This window comes from Etheostoma spectabile, chromosome 1, assembly GCF_008692095.1.
Source record: "Etheostoma spectabile isolate EspeVRDwgs_2016 chromosome 1, UIUC_Espe_1.0, whole genome shotgun sequence".
NCBI lineage: Eukaryota > Metazoa > Chordata > Actinopteri > Perciformes > Percidae > Etheostoma > Etheostoma spectabile.
Genome location: NC_045733.1, coordinates 9,516,764 through 9,541,344, shown reverse-complemented (window position 1 = coordinate 9,541,344; position 24,581 = coordinate 9,516,764). Strand labels below are relative to the sequence as shown.

The window sequence follows — 24,581 nt, the reverse complement described above, 5'->3', positions numbered from 1 at the left end:
TTTCCACAGTTATTTGTTAACAAAACAAGGTAATATAACACCTGAACACTGACATTTGGCATCTGTGTTAATCTCTTAAATCCTGATCAGCTAATAAAATTATTAATGTTAAGTCTGACCTAGTGTTGATTGAGTCTGACAACAAACTAATGGTTACAATCGCTCCTTGTCAACGTTAATGTCTTTTTGCTACCTAAATGGCTACTAACGTCCTAAAGGATGACAGTTTCAAATACTCAAGCTCACCTGGACACTAATTGCTGCTGCACTCTTAAGCCCTTCAACCTCTAAATGATCACGGATTATTTTTCACTGAATAGAAGAAAATTTATCATGTTGTTTAACTGTGGTTTGATGTCGTAATTATCTCATTTGAGAAAGAAACTTAATTTTAAATCAATTTGAGATTAACAGATATTAAATAGCTGAAGTTAAAAATAATAAAGCTGAAGAAGCATTGGAGCAGAATGAAGTATAATTTTGAAATAGGCCTACTATTCATGTAAATCCATAATTCCGAGTCAGTCATAGAACTTAGTTTTGAAATCAATTAAAAGCAGCACATGTATTCCATATTAAAATGATAGTATGAATCAACACTGTATGAATTGTATTTGTAACTGATGAAGTATTTCAATATCTAAGGTACAAGGGTTTGCTCTTGCACTGTAAAGCATGTATATGACTTTTATAGCTGTGTGATACTAGCCAAGCAGCCAAACGCTTAATGTGAAACTAATATAGCAAAAAATGAAACTAATCAAAAAGCGTATAATCCATTTGAATGTGACTAAAGTTTTTTTTTGTATTTTTTTACAAAGTAATAAAGTCTCACAAACTTACGTGCGCCTAAAAGCTGTTCTTATGTCGAACCCTTCAGTAGCACAAGCCTCTGAAATACAAGAGAATCATGTAAGAAACTGAAATGATGATAGAAGCAACATTAATAAGTGCCACAAAGAATCTAGCATGTACCAACAGGCCCTCTCACCATGTACAGCCAACTCAAAATTACAGCTGTCAAACTTGTCCCTGGATGTAACCTCACATCTGTAAGCTCCAGCAAAGTTAGGCTTGGCTGCGATGATTTGCATCTCAAACGTGTAGACCTGCAACCACATGCATGAGGACAGATGTGAGAAGGCTAGCGTCAGGTTTGTGAGAACACCTTTGATTCCAAACCTTATTGTACATATGCTTCAAATGTTTTCAATTCTTATCCCTTGTAAAGTTGTGTTTCTCCATCTTGTTCTAATATTCCTAAATTAAAGTTATGGGAAAACTATTTAGTCTTCCCAAAACATCACCTCTAAGGCTTAGGATTAGCGTGCCTGCGGTATCGTGTTATCAGGATGAGTGACTGAGGCAAGAGCTTGCAAAACTGAGGGTTAGAAGGGTAAGCCTTGCAAAACACCTTTGTTGCCTCAAAGTAAAACGTTACGTGTTGCATGTTTCAAAAGTCTAAAAGATAATAGAAGCTGCAATAGATATCATGGGCAATTGTTCATGGGCTCTTTAAACAAAGCAATATAATCACACCTATATTATATCATCAAATATGACATCAACATATGACCTGTAGACGATGTTTCTGTTTTAGTGCCTGCAGCAATAGTCTGCAGTACCTTACTGCTGCGGTCATATGTCTCCTTTAGCTGCAGGTGTTTTCCAGACTTGCTGGCGAGGTCCATCCACTTCCCTTTGAACCATTTGATGGTGGGTTTCTTCAGCAAGGACTCAGCATTTACTTTAGCCACAAACGTGATGTTTTCACCTGTACAAAAGATGAATATGTCATGTGAATTAACACATTATCCTTCAGATTGTGATATCCAATGAAGCATGGCTATAATGTTATATATCTCTTTGCAAACTGCCATATATTTTATTAGTTGGATCTAGACGTACATATATACGTACATATATGCGTGTATATATATATTAAAGTAAAAAAACTGAATTTATCAACAACAAGGGTTCAATTGTAGTTTTAAAATAAAAGCACCGATTATATTTATAGCACCTTAATATTATTTCCATCAATTTCCCTTTCTTTTGAAATTTCTCAATGCCCAGTATTTGAACTGAAAAGATATAATAATAATAAAAAAACAAATGTTAAACCTTGTTAAGAGGTGAACAGTTTATTGCACACAACTGCAACTTTCTGCAAGGGATCATTGACACATAGTTTAGAATCTTTCCCATTCGAAGCCACTCACCTACAGTGACCTCCCCACTCTGGGGTTTCTCTGTAAACAGTCCGGTCAGGTCCTGTCTGGTGTCCGGAGGCTGTCCTTCTGAATAATCCAACAGGGTCAGAACAAAATGCCACAACAGAGGGATAGAAAATCAAACAATGTTTAATTCAAATGTACGTTACAAAATTAGCAGGTAATGAAAAACATTTTCATTTGGCAGACTGAAGCAGAATATTTAAAAGTGACTGTATATCAATTGATTTGTTTCTTTTTGTTATTTGTGATAAAAACAAACACAGATATGTGTTGCATGGAATTAAAGGATACAAAACCATTTCATTTTAAATTACATCATTTACAATGGTTATTTAAAGGAGTCAAATTGGGTGTATGACACTTAATATTTTTTTTTTATTATTTTATATATGTTTTACACCCAAGGGTTCTTTGGCTCACACAGGTTTACAATATTCTTCTTTCACTACATACAGAGGCAAGATAAATCAAAGAGCAAACCAAGAAAACATTTGGTACTGTATGGATATGTGTCAAAAAATAGAATATGCAATTCAAACGTACGGCAGGTAAGCCCAATGCCTTTTGTGTAGACATGTACTGTAATGTATATTCATGGGATATTTTTGAGTATTTGGTTTTCAGGCCAAGCTTAATTCAAAGATCATGGATATTGTGATGGACAGCGTGATGGTCAATAAGGACTGAACAAAGGAAAGGAACTGAGTAATTCACCCTCAGCTGGAGGAGCATCATGTGTTGGGGCAGCGGTCTGGTCCTCTGTGGGTGCTGCTGCAGGAGCCAGTTCTGGTTCTACACCGGTCTCCCCAGGTGCATCAACAGGGGCTTCAGCTGTGTTCCCATCATCACCAAAAGGATTAACAAGTCACAAGTAAGAAGGACAAAAAACAATATTGGGTCTGTGCTCTCTACACCTATTAACAAATAATCAGCTCCAAAAAGGCAAATGACCTATGTACCAAACTTAATTTAATATTTTTTTTTTTATTAAGTCTTTATTATCATAAAAAGCATAATTGTTTTTTCGTTCTCTTTATTATAAGCAACATTTTAAATGACCTAACGTGTGAATATTTTCTGTACCAAGGCACATGATCTATGAAATGTATTATTTTTCATACAATTTAAACTATTTGATAGTCTTTTAAACACTGTTCGGTCAAAGTGAATGTATTCTCTGGTGAACATCTTCACTGTAAACCCTGAATAGTTGTAATTAAACTTTTAAGTGGTCAATACTTATTCTTCCATGTTTAGTCAAAAAACATTTCCACTACTAAATCACATTAGTTGTTTGTGTAATCAGCTTAAGTATGCAGTGCACAGGATCTGAAGGGTTTTGCATGGGAGGGAGTGGGGTCATTTGAACTGTTCTGCTCTGAAGCGATGCAAAGGCTCATGGTAAAAAAAAAAATATTCTGAATGGTTTCTGTCACAGTTAAAGTGTGTTTAAATAATGTCCTGTTAATGTTTATGTGTGCATTTATGTTATCTGAGTTTTAGTTTTGTATGGTTGATTTAGTGTTCATGTTTATCTACATTTATTGTTGTACTATGACCGAGATCCGGGTGGGGACAGATCGGAAATGGACGGTGCAAACGGTGCCAATGAATTTAATGCTCTGTAAGTTTAGAAATCGGAAACTAGTAGTTCAGTCCCCTCAGTGAGCAGTACAACACATTAGAAAATCACAATGATTAGTGTGTAAAATACAGTATGCCCTACCGTTTTGCTTGAGAAGATTTGTTGACTAAATTGTTCTTAAAGTCACACTGCCATAAAGGAAAAACATTATTTGTGCAAACAAATTATTTCTTAGTTCTACGAAGTGGGCTAATGTTTTACATTTGTTGTGTTTCTTTGCATGTTTAAAGCACAGAGCGTAGTTTCTGTTGCCCCCATGAGGAATTCTTATGACAATAAAACTGTCGACACATCAACATGATAAAAGTTTTCCGTGATTGCGTACCACACACACCCCTCCTCAGTTAGTAGCCAAGGAGAACACACAACAAACAATCATGATGGACTCTTTAAAAGAGGTAATTATCTTCACTCAATTTCCTGCGCGCAAAAGTCACCGGACCACACCAGTTTCTAAACATAACCATACTGAGAAATACAGAGAGTTTTGTGGCGATGATAGTCTTAATTAGCTTTGTATCAACTCATTTGGCAACAGCTTGAATGTAAGGACATTTATTAATTAAAAAATGTTACGCACTACAGCTTTAACTTAACATGCTTATTTTAGACTATATGATTCCATAGTAATAATAATTTATGTTTACTAATGACCGCTCTTTTGTTGTTACAACTTGACCTGTTTCACCTTGTATAAAAACTTAAGGAAACAGGTTTCCCAGCAAACTTCTAGTAAAGTCAACTAATCGGGATAACAGTGTATCGCTCAAATATGTCTTATGTCTTATCATCTTTGAATGGCTGGATGATTTTCCATGTGTTATCAGCTGCCACTCATGCCTATCCTGAGCGCCAGTCAAGTGGTGGTTACTCATGGGGAAATAATGTGCTGGTGTGAGGGTCAAGGTCTCCGTGCAGACAGAGTACGGGTGACTATGACATGAGCCACAGACAGCTGTGGGACGTCTCTTGTTGTACACACTGGGCCCATTAGTCTGCTCCCTTTCTTTAGGATTTGTTTCCATCTTATCAAATCCAAACAAACGACCTAGGCGGGTTACACTGACAGACTAATGGCCATGCTAATGGCACAAATGTTGCTCTGTAATCCACTACCACAGCACACAGTCACTGCAGCATACAGAACAGTGCTCTATAAAGTGCTGGACAAAATGATTGTGATTAAGTCAGTGATTGCAATCCAGATAAATCCAGATTGTTAAAGGAGTTTGACATTTTGTAAATGTCATGTCTTCATGGTAAATATGAAGCTACAACTAGGAGACAGTTAGCTTAGCTTAGCATGAAGACTGGAAGCAGGGGAAAACAGCTAGCTTGGCTCTGTGCAAAGGTAACAAAATCCATCACCAAAGCACATTGGACATGTTGTTTGTTTAGTATAAAACTTCAAGGCCAACTTAGTTATAGTTTTGCTTCCGCATTGTGCAGCCCACTTCACATGCGTATTAGTGTTTCTCCTGCTGCTGGCTTGTAGACTTTACATAGGGGTTAAGTCATGCACATAAATCATGTCATGCAACTATTCATAATTAATTCATACAAAGAGAGAAAAGAGACTTTGCAATTGGAGGTGTCCCATCAACAGTTATATAACGTTTTTTTTTTGTTAACTTTGGACCTAGCCAAGCTGGCTGTTTCCCCTTGCTTTCTCTTATGCTAAGCTAAGCTAATAGACTGCTGTTTTCACCCTGACATTTGAGAGACAAATATGTGAGTGGTATTAATCTTTTCATCTAACTCTCTGCATGTTGAGCTAATCAGTGTATTTCCTAAAATGTCAAACTCTTCCTTTAAGATCAAACCCTTAATGTGCTGCAAAGACAGCGCACACAAAGCTGTTTCACTGTGTAGAACGCAAGTTCATTTGTATGCAGTATATCGTATATACTGCCTCAGTGCTTTTCTGCATTGAGTGCTTTATTTAGCTTTGTGCTTTGCGACGACATGGCCTGTAGGTGAGCCAACAGATACCTCAAACACACAGCTGCAGGATCAAAGTCTCGTACCTGGCTTTAAAACCACCTTCAGGTCAAACTTGACCTTTGAACTCCCAGCAATCACCGTGTAGACATTGGCATCTTCCTTGGTAATAGCTTTTATAGCGAGGGAGTGCTTTTTTCCGTCGGCTGTGATCACATATTTGTCACCACTGGCGATGTCTTTCGAGTTGCACTGCCATTTTACTTTAGCATCATTCTTCTCTGTCTCTGCTTCAAAGACCACACAGGACCCCTCCTCTGCCTCCTGAGTCTTTGGTTTCTTAGCAAATGCTGAAACTGAAAAGAGAGGGTGGGTTCAAAATGAAAAGTAAGCCTTTTGAAGTGTCAATAAGACTTAGTCTTAACATGTCGGCTGTAAGGGTATAATAAAATGACCTTGAGGAGTAAACACACATGCTATAATTGTCTTGCTGAATGGACATTAATGAGAATGTTGTTAAATTGCAAGAAAAACAAGTAACAGGTAAAAGTAGCCACACTCTTTGCGCCCTAAGTGTTTTGTTATTTTAAATGTTATTTTAAATAAAATAAAATACCCCAAACACACACACACACACACACACACCACACACACACACACACACACATATATATACAGTATATATATACATACATACAGTGGTGTGAAAAAGTGTTTGCCCCCTTCCTCATTTCCTGTTCTTTGCATGTTTGTCACACTTAAGTGTCACCTTTAATAATAAACACCTTCATTTACAAATTGCATTTTGTGTTTACTTGTGTTGTCCTTGACTATTGTTTAAATTGGTTTGATGTTCCGAAACACTTAAGTGTGACAAACATGCAAAGGAACAGGAAATGAGGAAGGGGGCAAACACTTTTTCACACCACTGTATATATATGTAGACATATACATACATATATATTAACTCAACATGAAACGCCACGCCTGAAGAAAGAACAACACATATACTTTACAAAGACCATTCATATTTTAGCTAAAGAAGAAGAAGGCTAATGAGCTGAAAAAGTAGTGTTGTACAGTCTGCAGCACACTGGGTGGGGCTAGCTGAAAACCAATGAATTTGCCTTTTCTATTTGTCTCAAAGCATCTACATCTGGCTTTATGAAGTCTTATTTGTGCATTCTTGTAATTCTCTTACATCGTATTTACTGTACAAGATAATACTGAATTCTAAAGTATACAGTTTGGGCTTCATTTGGGGAGTCATTGAAGAGTAAATGTAAATACTTGTGCAAGGAATAGCAGATCGTTGAAAAGAACAGAAGGTAAAAGGACTGAAACCTTACAGTTCATTCATTTAACATGAGCACCAATTAATCACAGTCATGACTAATTTAAAGGTGTTCCTAGGAATGGCCACTCAGTAGTGATGTCTTTGTGTTTATAATGTGATCTCTTGTGCCCATTCACATTGTATTTGTGTAAAAAGGCTGTTGCACTGTCTGAGAACAGACTATTCACATTGATACATTTCACTAAAGTAAAGGTAGCATTCACAATCCAAAAAATAAAGTCCTGCAATCAATATTATACTTAAGTACAAAGAGATAAGACTAGATCTATCAAAAGTACTACAGAATGTTTCTGTTGTATTAATACTATTATTGGACATGGAACTAATTTTAAGTGAGTTATGAATGACATGGAAGTTTAATATATGACAAGGTATTACACCTTGTAAATCTGCACACTAACGAATGCTGTTAAAAAAATGCAGGGATGTAAAAAGTACATTATTTTTCCCCAAAATGTACTGAAGTAGAAGTACAAAGTTGAAGAGGGTGAAGTTAAGTACCTCAACATTGTACTTAATTACTTTGTTACATTCCAAAACTGCTAAGAGATGAAACAAAAACAACAAAGAGATTTGATCATCACAGGATGGCACATACTGCATCCATCCAGTGAATTAAAATCCATTTACTTTCATTAATTAGCATTCAATCAAAACATTAGCTTGTGTTTGATTGGGGCTTGGAGTGGAACTATGATGGAGAAAAGTTGAAATAAAATTAACCCCAACAGTGACACACCTGAATCATTTATAACAAACTCAACATCAGCACACAACCACAAAACTATCTACACTCATCAACAACAATAACAGGCATGGGTCATGATCCTAAATGAAGAAAAAAAAAATCAATTTTGACAAGGTGTCTACAGTCAGTCTACTACAGTAATAGTACGTTTTAAATACATTGTGTAAAACACCAGCTGTTGGAAAGGCGTTCAGAGTGGTATTTCCATCTTTCCAACACTTGTCTTCTTTAAACCTAAAAATAGTGATTGTACTGTGAGTGACAGCCCTAAGGGCAGCCTGTGTTTAACCCTTGTGTTGTCCTCTGGTTGTTTTGCCTGTCCATAAAGCATAAAGTATAAATTATCACCCAATTTTGTGTTCTTTTTAGCCAACTTCATTCCAGCTAATGACTACTATAGTTTTACACTTAGTTATGGAAAATGAACTGTTTTTGTCAGTTTTTGCCAAAAAAACGAAATTATGAATTATTTTGACTAATAGTTATAATCAAAAGAACCATCAGTGGTATTTTTAGGCAATTTGGTTTAAGGAAACCCACAATTTTGACATAGAAACTTTAAAAACAAGTCAAATTTGACCTGAGGGCAACATGAGGGTTAACAGCAAAAATGTAAGTAGACATATAACAGATGCATGTCGTTTCTAGGTTTGTGTTGTGAATAGTTCAACGTACAGACAGAACAAAGCAACTCCATGTGTTGCAAGATGACCTTATGAGTTTATATATAGGATGCATATCTACTATTAGACTAATGAATGAGGCTCGCCGGCTTCAGCTGCAACAAGGGCGCAGGTACATAGTCAAGGGATTATCTGGATTCTAAATTTGTGACTCTGGAGGCACAGAATGAATGATGTGCGCTCAGTCTGTCTGCAGCCAGCGATCTCTACTGTTGCGACACCTCTTGTCGTGTTGTCAGCGAGTCATGCTGCTTTTCCTGTAACACCACTATCACATTTAAAGTAAAATACCTCTCCTAGTTTTAGTTAATATCACATTTAATTGTAAAATTCCGGTTCACTGGAAATATCTAGAGGGTATACTTTCAACTACTTTGTTTAGAAAGGTTGATTCAAAGCGCCCATGGCATGCACATTTTCAGGTTCATGATTGTATTTTGAGGTTGTACCAGAATAGGTTTAAATGGTTTAATTTTCAAAAAGACACCATATTTTTGTTGTAACCCACATTCTGCAGGTCCTCTTTTCACCCTGTGTGTTTAGGTCTCTGTTTTAGCTACAGAGTGAGACATCTCACTTCTATACTATCTTTGTTGGGAGAAGCACATGCGCAGTAGCTAGGTAAGATCACATCAGCTAGATACAGTGGCTTGAATAAGTTTATACACCCATGCTGAAGTTGATTAAAAAGAGGAATAAAAAAATGGAAATGGATCTCAATGCCTTAACTGAAAAGAAATTGGAAAATCCAACCTTTAAAGGACACCAATTTTCTTTGTGAATGAATAATGTATTGTAAATAAATAAATGTTCTTCCTTAAAATACAGGTGGTATAAATATACACACCCTTGTGTTAAATTCCCATAGAGGCAGGCACATTTTTATTTTTAAAGGCCAGTTATTTCATGGATCCAGGATGCTATACATCCTGATAAAGTTCCCTTGGAGTTTGGAATTAAAATAACCCCACATCATCACATTCCCTTCACCATACATAGAGATAGGCATGGGGAACTTTCCATAAGATCATCTCTCAATGCAAATAAAACCAGCTATTAAGCTAATTGAAATGAATTGAAAAACACCATGCAAATCTCTATGTATGGTGGGTATGTGATGATGTGGGGCTATTTTAATTCCAAAGACCAAGGGAACTTTATCAGGATGCATAGTCTCCTGGATCCATGATAACTGGCCTTTAAAAATAAAAATGTGCCTGCCTCTATGGTAATTTATCATAGGGGTGTGCATACTTATGCCCCCTGTATTTTAAGGAAGAACATTTATTTGTTTACAATACATTATTCATTCACAAAGAAAATTGGTGTCCTTAAACGGTTGGATTTTCCTACATTTTCTTTTTTGAACTATTGTGTGTTGTAGCAGTGTTTTGCCATTGAGCACGAGCTAGCATGTTGGTGCTAGCATGTGCTACAGTTAGCCACGTTAAATTGATGTGGCAAACTTATTTCTTATTTTCACATCCATGAGTTATACAGCATCATTGTCAAATATTAGTCCAATATTAACTCTGTTGAGTAAACTCTCTTAACTATGTCTTTGGTCTCCTGAGGAAATATACGGCTTGTCAGCTGCTAAATATGAATTATGTTCATCAGCTCGTCACTTAATATTTTTAAGTTGCAGCTGAAAGCACACAGACTAAGAGCTTGAACTCACTAAATTAATGGAAGTTGCAAATTCAGGTGACAATTTTCTGAAGGTACCTTACTACAAACAACTCCTTTAACATCATCACATTATTCTCACATTGTCATTTAATACACTGTTATATGAAAAAATGATTAAAGATGCTTTAACATATATATGACATTACTTTAAAGTTGACAAAGCATGTTTATTTCAACACTACAAAACACTGAAAAGTATCATGTTAATTGCAGAGTGTTGATGATAAGTGATAAAAATGTAACAGACAGGCAATCATACCGTGATAGTCTACCAAAACCACAACACTAAAGGTCTAGCACACGCAAGCTGGCCATTTGGGCTGCAATGTGTCATCTGATGTGTGATATGTCGAGCCTCTCACTACACCTAAGAGAGGAAAAACTCATTTGTCAAGTTGCAATCCTGGTGGGCATTTTTGGATCAGCGATGCATTTGTGAATGCAGTGACGCTGGAAATGTGACAGTGTCAATTTCAAATCAGTAGATGTTTCAACCTTGATGTGACGTGTAACTGAGTTACTGACACGGCCAAAAGAGGATTGGAGTAACTATCACACCACATTCAGTAGCTTCTGTCTACGTGAGTATTTGCACCAGTCTGATTGGGTCATCTGAATAAGCCATGGGATATATTAACATTATATACAGTATTGGAAGCATGTACAGTTACTTTATTTGATCTAATGCTTTGTTATGATTTTATTGTCTGGAAATGAACATTTTATTATCTGGAAATAGATAACCTGTACATTCAAGTGATCACTGTAAATTCTAGTTAATGGCAAAAATATGTTTTTATTTGTGACAAGTGATTAAAATAGTAAAAAAAAGAGTTGTGGGTATGCAGTTTAAAAAAAACAACAAGATAAAATCTTTCATTTTTCATGTGAAATGTAATAATCACGTTATTCTGTAAAGAGTCAAACAGTGTATTATCATGAAAACAACTTCCAGGTCTCCATTGAGCGGTTCAGATGTGGTTAATAGTTGCTCAATAGGAGCGTGACAAAACACAGCAGAATATTTTCTCACATTAGTTTTTTAGAAGAGGTTTGTGTTAAAGGAGAACATTGCACAATGGAAGTAAACTGATAGCTGTTCAGTTTCAGGATGTTGATAAGTTCACAGCTCATTTGTACAATACTTTTTTAGACATTTGATCTTACAACCAGATAATGCTAATATCACAACATTTTTAGACAATGTACTTACAGTTCATTCCAAAAACCCTCCCCCAACATTTTTAGACAATGTACTTACAGTACATTGTCTAAAAATGTTGTGATATCCTTCTTCACCAGTTAAGGACACTTAATGACACATCTTTCAAAAGTAGCTGATTGAACACACTAACCTGCTTTTTTTACTGGCTCTGGCATCCTGAAGGATCTCCTCTCCTCCACAGTGTGACTTACCCAAACAGTCTGCCGTCTATCTTAACCCCGTGCCTTTAATAGTGCTGTTCATTCCAAAAAGCCTCCCCCCGCCTCCTCCTGTTCCTTCATGAACCATCCCACCGCTCATGCCAATTTATTTTTCCTAAGCCCAACACAATGTCCAAAAACACAACACCCCCCCCCGTCCCCCACTCACGTCTGACCTCAAGCTATATTTCAACCATCCTTTCCTCCAACACCTCGGATGAATGACAGGCCTTGAGAGGGAGGGGAAGGGATGTAAGGCAGTGGTTAAATTTAGAGCCTTGAATCCTATAAAAAGTTTGCTCTTTCAACATCTGTGCTGCACCCGGTCAACCTGTAAATCTAACAATGAATACAAGAGGATGTGTTATGGAACAGCACTGGAGGTTGGACCCAAAAGCAGATGACGACACAGAATACACAATAAAGTGATTTGATACAATAATTGTGCAGGTAACAACAAGAGGGGGGTGCGTCGAGGAGATCCTGTGGTGAGTGGTCGGTGCAGTGTGCCCAGTGACTTGGTGACGATGACCATGTGGTGAGGAATCCTCGAGAGTCCAACAATTTGAGGCAGAATCCAATCCTTGTAATCAGCGACGAGTGAGCTGGGGAGCAGGCAGGCAGGCAGGCAAGCAAACAGGTATAATATGTCTGTACAACATGAACAGGGCCCTCACCAGCAAATATTCTTATAGGTACACTTGCAAAAAGTCAGGCAACGTTGAGGATCATAGACACAGTGGTCGGCCAAGGAAACTTATTGCAGCAGATGAAAAACACATCAAGCTTATTTCTCCACGAAATTGGAAGCTGTCCAGCAGTGACATCAGCTCAGAACTGACAGAAACAGGTACCCTCTCTCTTTTCTCTCTCTCTCTATCTTTCTCTCTCTCTCTCTCTCTCTCTCTCTCTCTCTCTCTCTCTCTCTCTCTCTTCTATATATATATATATATATATATATATATATATATACAGAATAGTCTATATACACATACTAGTTTTTACTATACTACAGTACTATGTACTGTACTATACTTCTATGTTTTCCTTTACTATACTTTACTATATTTTAGTTTACACTATACTAATCTATACCATACTACTGTACACCTACAGTATGTAAATCTCTTATGCACTAAGGTACAGCATGTAAATACACTATATATTCTTGACTGTAATTACCATAAGTTAGACGACAAGGTGAAAAGGGTCACCTCTCACAAGACTTTTAGTGTTGCGGAGTCAATCTCAATCTTTTGCTTAGATCTTTTATCTTGAAAACATACTCTGTACCAACTGAACCCTGCAGATGGTTTCTGGACCAGTCATCAAATTACGGGAAGTGGTTTTAGTTGGACCACAGCAATGACCAGTGCTGTGCTCAGAATTTGAACTGAGAGCCAAGTTGGTTTATAATGGAGCCATTGTTGTGATGTCTTTACTGTCCTTTCTAACAAACTTAGAATTTCCCCCTCCCTGCCTTTTAATGACTGAAAGGAAGTAAAGACTGAGTATCCAGCTCTGGTTAAGTTCTATTGCATGGTATTGTATTGTTTTCTATGTTCTATTCGGTCCAAGGCCATGTCTTTCCATTTTTTCACCTGTTAGTTCTGGGTATCAATTACAGCTTGACCAAAGGGAGCTGTTTGCTCTTGGGACACCAGGTGCTGTGGTATTTTTATACTTACAGACTGCACATTTTAGCAAATAATTACTCTTTACTATGGCAGTGTTTTTTGTTTTGTGTTATATTATTATTATTATTATTATTATTATTGTTATTAGTTTATTTTTGGTATTATGGTATTATTTTAGTGTTGTTTTATTATATTTTACTCAAGTGAATTTCATCAGCAAAAGTGGTTTTGGAATGTGGTAAATAAATATAGTTCAGTTTCTATTTTTCTGTTAAAAGGGAGGTATGATGGTTGTAAAGTTCATAAGCATTTTATTAGCCTCATAGTTCTCTGACAGGTAATCAATAGAAAAACAACTATGATAGCTACAGAAAAACACAGAGATACATTGTAGGCCTATCCCACTCCTCCTGCTTCCGGAACGCGGAGTAGGGAATCAGATCTTCCAGTCAGCAGTCTTTCTCCATAACCGTACGTACACACCGCCACCGACTTGAGCTGCAAAAAATCTCTGGCCGCCCCGCCAAGGACGCTTGTCAAAAAGTACGGGGAAGCTTTTAGACGCTTTGACGTGGCAGCATTCTCGCAGCAATGGCCAATACACTGACACCAGACACCTTTTATAAGCTGCATATATAATGATAGAAGTTTTTGTTATGTTGATTGGTTGCAGTGGAGTCGGTTAGCAGTTAGCTTGCTCGTTAGCCGCTGAGCCGTAGCGGCGTGCAGGCAGAGCGAGCAGCCGCCAGACTGACCTAGTGACCCGTGCAGGATTCACTGTGAGGGACAGTTAGAGACGATGTGACCAGCAAGTAACGCTAACTGGTCCCGATATACAAACGTTATATATCACAAACGATAGAGTTAGAAATTCATAACTAACATCGCGTTCGTTCGGACTTCTGAGGAAAAGGAGGCTGAGGGTCGAATTGAGAATTGAGAAAAGGTTTAATGCAACAGCAGTGATGAAGATGATAAGACAAAGACAAACATGATACAAACAAAATAACACTGCAGCTGACAGCGGACTGATCCACGCTTCTCCTGACGGAGTTACGTGGAAGCAGTGCAGAAACTTCTTAGTTCACACTTTTAAGCGCTGCACCGGGGGCTGTTCTTTTTCCCATGGTGCATTCAAATCCTTTCTCATTGGTCCGTTGTTGTCATGACAGCATGTTGAGTGCATCATTGCTGACCAATGATGGTCTGCACCTTTGGGGCTCGCTTTTGGTTGCAGGGCAAATGGTTATGTCGTGTAAATGTGAAACTCTGACATCAACATATTCCAATCAACATTGTATTGTTTTAGCCTAGACTAAGGCTGAATCCCATTCCTTCCCCTTACCCCTACCCCTTGGCCCTTGAAACCAAGGGGTAGGGGTAAGGGGTGAAAACATACCCCTATGAATTGGGACACCACTTGGTGACATCACCATACAGTATTGATCACAAACCTCCAAGATGCCGTCTAGGTCTGTTGATTGTGTGGGTTTGGACAACAGTGTGTGTGTTATATATTTTATAGTTATTTTAGGTTCACTTTGGTAGTGCAGAGTACTTATCTGTGTAGTACTTAGGTCTGTTTGCAATACAAATGTGTATACACATGCATCATGTGTACATATACATACATATACACCCTGTATACATGGTGTGTGTATATCTGTTTCAGTTATCACCGTTTTGAATGTCATTGATGTTCACAAAAACATTTTGTTGACAAAAATCTGTCTTTATTGGTGATAAATTGAACATAACAGGCAAAAACGTTACATAAAATAATGTTACAGAACCATTGTCAACTATTAGAACCATAACTAACATGTCGCACACAATAAAAGGCACTCATATGTGTAAAACTAAAAAAATACACACAAGACCACAAACAAACTACACACACACTACACTGTTGTAGCTACAGCTGCTCTGATATTCCAGACCAGTCTGGAGCCTTTTGGCCAGTAACCCCCCCTCACATATCATCAGTGTCCCATATCAAAACCAACAACAATATAACAAGTGCATGAACAATGAACAGGAATTAATTAAATATTATTACAATAATAGTAGGCTACCAATGCAATAATGAATGGGTACAACGTGAACATATGAATTAGGAAAGTCTGCTCGTTTGCAGCCCCAACCTGGATCAGCTGCTGTGTCCTCCTGTGTCCTCCTGTGTGAGACAGGGCGGTATATGTTAAGCACGTAGCGATGTATCATAGACCGTTAATATATATATATAGCTATACAATCTATGCGATCTATACAGTCCATTCAAGGCAGAAATATGTGGGACTGTTCAACGTTAGTTAGCGTTAGCGATTAGCGTTAGCATTGCAAGCTAGCGATTTTTAAAAAGTTTCAGTTAGGAACATGGGTACACATGTACAGGACTGCATAGACCACAAAACAGACTGTCGTAACTTTTTAATCAATTATTTAAAGCTGAAAGTACTTACATTCATGTGTCTCTCTGGTTGATGCAGCAGCCACACACTGCCTGTGTGTTTTCTAGTGAGGTCGCGTCCACACTAGATCCGTAGGGGTATACAGCCCTTGATCTATGCCCTACCCCTAGCTCGTAATACGTATTGGACCGGCACTAGGTGCCGCGTGAACGCGCAAAAGGTAGGGGAAGGGGTAAGGGGAAGGGGTAAGGGGAAGGAATGGGATTCAGCCTAAAACCCCAGGGGACTGGAGACAGAGAGGACCACCTTTTGTTGCATAGCAGGAAGCCCCTTTCCATATGTTAATTGCTAGACTTGACCAGATCAATACTTTACAGTCAGAGAAACAGGGGGGGAAGGTGAGGAACAAATGGCCATCCTGCCTTCTTCACAGACATATGTATATTAATCCCATCCTGGCTGCACAATAAACAGTTTATACCTTTTTATAACTCAACAATAGTTAACCTCAGAATTAATGTTTTGGTAGGATCAGCCAGCACGAAGGACTTCTATATTCCGATTGCCGGCTGGCGTTATCCGCTGCTTGCCGCTCATACCCCATTACCATAAAGATGAAAAATGTCAACTTTCTGATTGACTCTCAGCAAGCTCAAAACGGCCAAAACGCAACGCCAACTGATTTGCCGCTCCTTTCTGCTGACAGAAGCCGGCTTCCATTGAAAATGAATGACTTCCGGTAACTTTAGATGCTCAAATTGGTGGCAATGTGAACATACGGTTAGGATTAGATTAGATACATTAGGATTAGATTAGGTTAGGATAGATTATTAGCCATAATGTCTAAACCATCCGAGGTTGACTGACAACGAGCTACGTGGTTGTGAAACAAAAGTTTCTGCTCTTGTAGAAGCTAGAAGTCGGTGTGTAATCAACCTTGTTTTAAGAAAAACATGTTTTATCCATAATCTTTTGGAGGAAAAGTACACTAAGCAAATCAGCAACGTCTCTGATTGGTCCAATCTGCTGTTACCATAGCAACGTTTACCATAACAAAACCGCAAATGGCTAGAGCGAGTTTCTACCATTGAAGTCTATGATAGTTAAAACAATACAAATTCATGTAATATTTACTCCTTCTTCCTGTTCTTTGTGTTCTACCAGTAATGTGAGATGTTATCACTTACAAACAGTTACTATACACATACTTTAATAAGCAATTCTTAATTATTACATACAGAGTTTCATGTATTTGTACAAAACATTTGTAATGTTAGTAATCATAGTAATGGTATTATAATGGTCCTCCAAGGTTAGTCTATCCCATTAATGACTTCTTTTTGTCTCCTTGCTGTTTTAAATATGAAATTGCAATTATATTTACATACAATAGTACACAGGATTACCCACAAGAGACGTAAGCCTGTTCATCTCACAAGAGAGTTAAACACAGTAGGGAGAAGACCTGGGGTAACTGGAACATTTCAACTTTCTCTAGCTACATATTATGAAACAACTTTGAACATAATATTGAAATGTATTAACAGACTTTTCCAAGTAGAATATGCACTGATATATGTGCTCACACATTTAGAAATGGAAGCCCAATAACCCAGTGTCTAAGAAGCATACAGTGTAACAGCAATGTCCCCATCTCTCTTTTCCCTGCTGCATTTTGACTGTACACTATAAGCTGTTGATCTCACTGAACAGCAGTATAGGTGCTATTTAAAAAATGCAACTTACCACATCAGCATGTTTGATTAAGCATCTAACACTAGAAACTACACCTCAACACTTGACATTTCAGTATCCCTACATATATTTTCTCTCCAGATGACTCTTCCCCAGCACCTCATCACTGAACTGGTACGTCAACTTCTTCTTAATCTTTTTCACCTCTCCAGTTTTGCCATAGTTGCGTAAGGCCCGAGCCATCTTCTGATAGGTCATTTTTTTGCGGTTTCCCTTCTGGATTCCCCAGCGGTGTGCAAGAGCCTCCTTGTGTTTGGATGAAAACTGGAACGTCCCTTTGTCTCTGTCCACCCACCAGATACTGTCCTTCATATCGCCGTTCCTTAAAAGGTCCAACAGGAACTGGTACAAACGGATCTTCTTTTTATTGCCTTGGAAACATCAGAAAGTTGCAACGTTCATTTTAAACTGATATGCACTGTAATGATATTTATTACATACAGATTTAGTTTTATGACTTGTTGAAAAAAAAGAAACAACAACAACTTGTTATTCTTAAAACCTAAGCCTAAAGCCTGAAATATTGGCTGTAGCACAGTATTGATACTATAAAGGAGGTGGTTCAGTTGTTTTTGTGAGTTTCAACCAGTCTAGACCAACCACATCAGTTTATATTATATATATATATATATATATATATATATATATATATATATATATATATATATATATATATATATAATAAATATATAAAAGGCATAATTCTTGTTTACTCTGCCTCTTTCATATCTTATTCATATCTTTTACTTCTTTAATTGGATGTCACATAGTGAGACAATACAGTGACTACAAAAGAAGAGTATTCAATTTTAAGAAATACTGGAAGATGTAATCTTCCGTGAGTCTTTGTTTTAGTGTTTTCCACGTGTCACGTGCTACATGATAACCCTAGTTGATGACATGTTAACTCTTTTTTAAATAGGTTATTTAAATTCTTAAACATTAAGATAAGATAAGTTTCTACAAATGTCTGTCTGTACCAATACAGAAAATGAAATCTGATTCTAGTTTACAGGAAAGTTACTTGACAGTCAAATGATGAACTCTGTCATTGACAGTAACATATGTAACCACTGTTCTCTGAGTTTGGAGACTTTCTACGCTACTTGTTATGTTTGTGACTGCAGTGGTTAACTTGCAACACATTGCAATTTAAGGACCATGCATGTTTCCTCTCTGATTAACCTTGTTTGGAACATGTTACTGAGATACTCTTAGCCAGACACACTTGGAGAACCGTGTTTCAAGGCTGCCTTGATGCGGGGAGTGTGCTATGAGTTCTGCACTAGTGTAGTAGATGACACACAATCACTGCCACAGAGATGCTTACAGGAGTGTGTGAGTAAAAAAGAAAATCATGCAAATATTTACAAAGGTATTTCAGAATCAGAACACAGAGCTGACCCAATGCCACACCTCCACCAGTCCAATGCGTGGAAAACAACACTGGTCTTCTGCAACACAGCTTAGACACTGCTTAGTGACTTAGCACTTCTAGATATACCATGACCTGGATGATTGAGAATCCACACATGGCCAGCACGGTTGGTTTGTCCTAAAGTAAATGTGTTAACTGCTCTGTGAAGAGCTGGAGTGTTTCACCTTACTGCACATATGACATGGCCTATACAATCTATATCCTTACCCAGCTCTCCTGGTGTGACATAAGGCATACGATCTCTCAGACACTCCTCATCCGACACCTCCAGTGGGGGACTTCGTCCTCCATGCTCCTCATCGTCAGAGCTGCGCTGGGACACGTGAGGTTGATACACAGCCCGTGGGAAGAAGGCTACCTACAACACAGGAGTCAAAGTTTATAAAGTCTATAGTTTAACTTAGGGTGTTGATCATCAGTCCCTTCATGTTGCTCCAAGGTTTTGGAAAAAAATACAATTTCCACACTATATGAGAATGTTATATATTTAATCAGTAGTTGTTTAGTTATGCAATTATTACTAAATTTTATTACTACATTATTATTACATTTTGGGAGCTGACCGGGAAAATAAAGCAAAAAGATGTACATGTCATGATGCACCGGTAAGTCTGGGACTGAACAGATAAAGAGTGATTCCATTGTTGCTGAAAGCTAAGGTGCATAGGTTCTGTCTTCCCCTTGAGGAATTATAAGTAATGACAACAACACTGTGGGTGCGTCCACATGACACAAGCCTTATGTGATTGCGCATAAGTATAATTTTATAATAATGAATGTCATTCAAGCAAGTGCCAAATGAGTTCATATAACGTTAATTAACGATCAGCTGCTCAAAATTCTGTCTGTATTTCTCAGTATGACTATGTTTACAAAATGTTGCCGTCCCACGACTCATGCGCAGAAGCTTGAGTGAGAAGAAGAAAGAACAACAGCTTTGAAGACGATGCAGACATAAAAACTATCAAATAGTTACCTCTTCTGAAGAGTCACTCATGTTTTTAAATCCACCGTTTCCTCCTTGAGTTAGTAGCAACTGGTAATCACCGAAGGCTTGCGCCATGTGGATAGGTTGGTTGTCATTACTTAGAATTCCTCATGATGGCGACAGAAACGGCTTGCCATAGCTTTAACTTATATTTCATTTCTAATCACTCGAGTCCGACTCAAGTCGATATTCTGTGGACTCATGATTCGACTTCAAGTCAGGTAATATTGACTCAGCTCGGACTCGACTTAGACTCTTATTTGGTAACACGGACTTGGACTCGGACTAAAACACTGGGGACATGAGATTTGTTGAGTCAGTATTGACAGATTTTGAGCTTAAACTAACTACCATTTATTGTATCGTCTCATCACATTGACAATGGACAACATCAACATACATGTTGCCCAGCATTCATCATTGCACAGCTAAATATGAAAAAAATACCAAAGAAAGTAAGAAATTATCCATTTCAGGGGTGAAACACTGTCAAGCCCCAACACCACCACCACCAACACACACACACACACACACACACACACACACACACACACACACACACACACACACACACACACACACACACACACTGTCTATAATTACACTCCTGGTGCTGGTACTAAGTACCGTTTCGTTATGCAGAATTTTTACAAATCGAGCATTGTTGTTATGAATGCATTAACACCTTTTATATTTTGTACACTCAAACACATTTTCCTCATGTTGTAAAAATGGCAGCTTTACATGCTGTATGCACAGTATACATACATATTTATAGTAGTGCTAGATGCACATGAGAAAAATACATGAAATAAAATGCACTTTTCAAAAGCAAAATCATCTACTCTTGGAAACAACATGTGTGAGTATTGCTAAAGATGTTTTATCATACAGAATATACTTCATGTTTGTTTATGTTATTTAACTACTTTACATATACTGACGCTACGTGAGACAGTGTGAAATATTTAAACCTATGAATCCTTTTGCCTCGCTGTGACCTCAAATGAAGATATTTAAGGTGCGTTCGGCTGGATGTGTTTGGCACATGTAGCCTGTAATCTTGACTAAAATTTAAAATAAATAATAACAAAATAAGAAAAATGTAAGCCGTGAATTAGTATTGTACTTTTTTTTTAAATATACTATTTTAATGTCCATGTTCATTCTTTTAAATGCATGTAAAGAACCTTGGAATTGCTTTAAGTGTTAATTGTTTTATATAAATAATTGTGCCTTTTTCCTTGTTCACCGCTGCATATCTGCACAACAAGAGCTTGTAATATTGGACCAAACAAATCATAAGTGGAAGTGAAGAGGTTTCAAATTTGAAAATGTTGACTTGGTGTAAGATACTGCCCTTTAATACAGTCCAAAACCAGATATCTTTGTTCTGGTTGACTGGTTGACAACTGGAGAGGTGGAGCGTGCAGTTGTGACACTGAGGGAGCTTAAGTTAGCCTTCAGACTATTCCAAATAAATGTCCTTTTTAAACTGAAATAAAACAAAAAAGAAATGAAAAACCCCAAAATTGAGTTTTTCTTGTAACTCAAAGAGTCACTTCCTGATTTTTTTTACAGGGCACTAAAAGGCCTCAGATTCTCTGAATTGTTCTCTTTGATTTGAAAACCAACTGTGAGTTATGTTGAGTTCAAAGACGGCCGCAGTGAGTTAGAAGGATATTTGGAGATTTACAGGTGTGTTTGAAGGTCATGAAGCCTCTGTAGAATATGTCCTATATTTCCTTTAGTGGAATAAATACTATGCTATGATAAGGAAAACCTTGCTTTAGTCATTATCACTTGAACAATAAGTGATTATAGTCATTGCATTGAAGCCCCTGACTACAGTACATACTATTTTTTTTGCATTTTAATTCAATTTAACTACATTTGATTTGTATATATTTGAATCTGTGTTTGATGTGTGCAGCTACACACACCTATGATGCACTGTATTTCTGTTAATTCCTTTAATGTATGCTTTTGTTGGGTGAAAGAATGACTTACTGGTTGCTGTAACACATGTGGATGGGCCCCAAGATTTGGATCAAGCAGATTTTCAGCGTCGTATCGTATGGTGTCATGTCGAATGAGGCTGGGCGCATGGAGAGCCTGCACACTCTGCAGCTCTGTGAAGTTGGCCTCTTGCAGGTTTTCAAACTCTACAGGGTGTACGTGAGGGTGAGGGTGGTAGTCCCAGTGATCTTAAGAGAGAGAGGTGAGAAACAGCATAATGACCACAGCTTTTTGTTGTTTCTATTATCATTACTCTCCTGTTAAAAAGAAAAGAAATGAACCACAGCAAGGTTATGTAGAACACACAGCTTCATACAAAAGACATGAAAATGCCTTTAAAATAATTTGGTATCACATAGATACATGTTTAAACAGTTAGAGATGACTTATAAAAAAGCTAGATTCTATGTCTATTAAAACTCATCTTTGTCATAAGATACCTAAAACTACTAAGTCAAAAGCAACTGGACTTGATGAGCTGCTTGCTCGTAGTGCTTGACTTTGCATGAACCGGGTGAAATGAAGAGAATAATGGAGAATTCAGCAAGAAGCGCTTTCCTGTTTGATGCCTCACTGGCAGTGTTGCCACAGCCGTTGACTTTGAATTTGCACTCTTTTACACATCCTATTTTTTTTCTCTATTTGTTAACCATAAAGAATTAAACGAGATAAATATACTGTTTCTCAGTTCATCTCTTCTTTAACTATGGGGAAAAAGAGAGCAAAATAATACATATTTCACATGCAAACTACTGAAACTCTTGTTTACTCTTAAGACCAATAAATCAAGCTAGATAATTAAGCCATGTCACACATCCACTGTAACACTGTACGACAACGGCTTTGTATTCCAGTTTGTTTAGTGTTTTATATTGTATTTATTTTACAAAATTAGATATAGATATGAAATATTTAGATTAAAGACATGAGTTATTTTTATCAGAATGTGAACTGCCGCTTTTTTTGTGGGAGTGTTTTTTGCTCTAAGGTCAGAAAAACCCTATTTAGATTGTTTTGGTGCAATATTCAAAACAGTTGATTATAAGGGAAAGTAAAGCACCTTTCTTGTATCAACAAAACCCCATGGGGCAAAAGTTTGTTCTATGTCTGTAAGTTGTAGCGGCCGAAAGAAATGGCATCTGTTTCCTGTGTTCCATACACCCTAATGTGGTGCACTCCAGCTGCACACACTGCAGGCTTTTAATGTACAATCCACCAAAAAGACAGCACACAAAGACAGTGTTGCCACACCAGTTCATGGTGATTCATATGAAGATTAAGATTAGATAACAAAAAAGTATGTTCTTTTAAATGAAAATTGAAAGCACTGTCTTAAAAACAGGATTTCTGTTGGTGGATTTAGCCCCCACAATCACCATCATTAATTTGCATTTTAAAATGATTTTCATTTAAATACCTCTCACTGTAATTTAAAAGAACAAGTGGCTGTTTCAATTGGAACACCGTTCACATGAGAAAAATTGCTTCTTGAAGTAAAACTCACCTGCCTGGATATCTGCATCTAGGACATATGGATTGTAATATTCTGCAATTTGATGTCTGTAGATCTCAGGATCGTACATTTCTTCTGAGTGCTGCAACAGCAAATAATTAAAACATTTTTAGCCACCACATTTTGTAAAAAGGAAAACAATTTACTGTATAGTGTATATGATGCAGATATTACACATTACATCATTACTTACTTAATCATTTAAAGAAAATAAAAATGCACACCAGCTGACTTATCCAAAATGTTCACATTGTGTTTAAATAGGTTTTCATTTGTAAATCAGATTACTGATTAGCGTTAACTGTGTTATAGTAATGCCTTTTTTTTCATGCCACTGCTGTTCTGAAACTCTCAAGACGTCTTGAGTTTCATTCTCATATCACCAGTAGTATAAAAGACTCTTACAGTTTGTGTACTGTATTCAAATCGAAGTAGACTCACATTAAGTCTTTTGATTTGAAAACAACACGTAGTCCATCCTCTTGATTATTAAATGTGTCAATACAGGAATAAAAAGCAAACTACTCAAGGAACTATATTAAACTTTAGATGCTTGAAAGTCTCCAAAGAGTTTACATAATAATAAAAAATAAATGATACTTACAGGCGGGATGAGATAGCTCTCCATTATGTATGAATGCAACATGGAGACCTCTTCCCCAATGGACCAACTCTCAGACGCTTTGCAAGCAAAAACGTTCTCACAACCTTTCAAAACTTTTGCGGCACCATTGCACAATGTTTCAAAATTTCCTCTCGTTCAACGAAAAACCCAAAAATGTGTCCCTCTCTCTTATTGTATAGCACACACTTGTGACCTGAGCTACTCTCAGAGGCCTTCAGCTGTGTCAAATAAAATTAAATAAACATGGCCCGCTGTTGGACTGTAAAGTGAAAAAGGAACTTTTGACTTCTGTAAAATGTGTGTGGGTGGGTGGGAGCAATAGAGTGTGTCTGCTGAAGGTTCCTGGCCATTGATGATTTGTCAGGGGAGACCATGAAACTTCACATTTATCAGGGTCTATGCAGTGTCCCCTCCCTTAGCAGCCAATCATCATCTGGGGTTTTCATCACTGTCAATTTCTCCCCCGC

At 37.4% G+C, this 24,581-nt stretch overlaps 2 protein-coding genes and 1 long non-coding RNA gene across 3 annotated transcripts in view; 1 reads left to right on the top strand and 2 right to left on the bottom strand.

Annotated features, from left to right (window-relative positions):
* mybpc3 (myosin binding protein C3) overlaps positions 1-11,848 on the bottom strand; it is a 39,692-nt gene extending 27,844 nt beyond the window's left edge. Inside the window, 7 exon segments of the mRNA XM_032508006.1 lie at positions 844-892; positions 992-1,109; positions 1,626-1,774; positions 2,223-2,300; positions 2,952-3,068; positions 5,910-6,179; positions 11,659-11,848. Coding sequence (XP_032363897.1) covers positions 844-892; positions 992-1,109; positions 1,626-1,774; positions 2,223-2,300; positions 2,952-3,068; positions 5,910-6,179; positions 11,659-11,683 — 806 coding nt within the window. The 5' untranslated portion in view covers positions 11,684-11,848.
* LOC116684745 (uncharacterized) lies at positions 49-20,751 on the top strand. The gene is made up of 3 exons (XR_004330841.1): positions 49-174; positions 1,232-1,233; positions 20,739-20,751. It is a non-coding gene; the product is annotated as an uncharacterized LOC116684745 (long non-coding RNA).
* Positions 16,970-24,491, bottom strand: spi1b (Spi-1 proto-oncogene b). Its single transcript, XM_032509894.1, has 5 exons — positions 24,094-24,491; positions 23,481-23,571; positions 21,968-22,164; positions 19,177-19,327; positions 16,970-17,902 (listed from the first exon to the last, which is right to left on the bottom strand). The coding sequence occupies exons 1-5, from the start codon at positions 24,133-24,135 to the stop codon at positions 17,592-17,594; spliced, it is 792 nt and encodes a 263-aa protein (XP_032365785.1). The 5' UTR covers positions 24,136-24,491; the 3' UTR covers positions 16,970-17,591.
* Between the last annotated feature and the right edge of the window lie 90 nt (positions 24,492-24,581).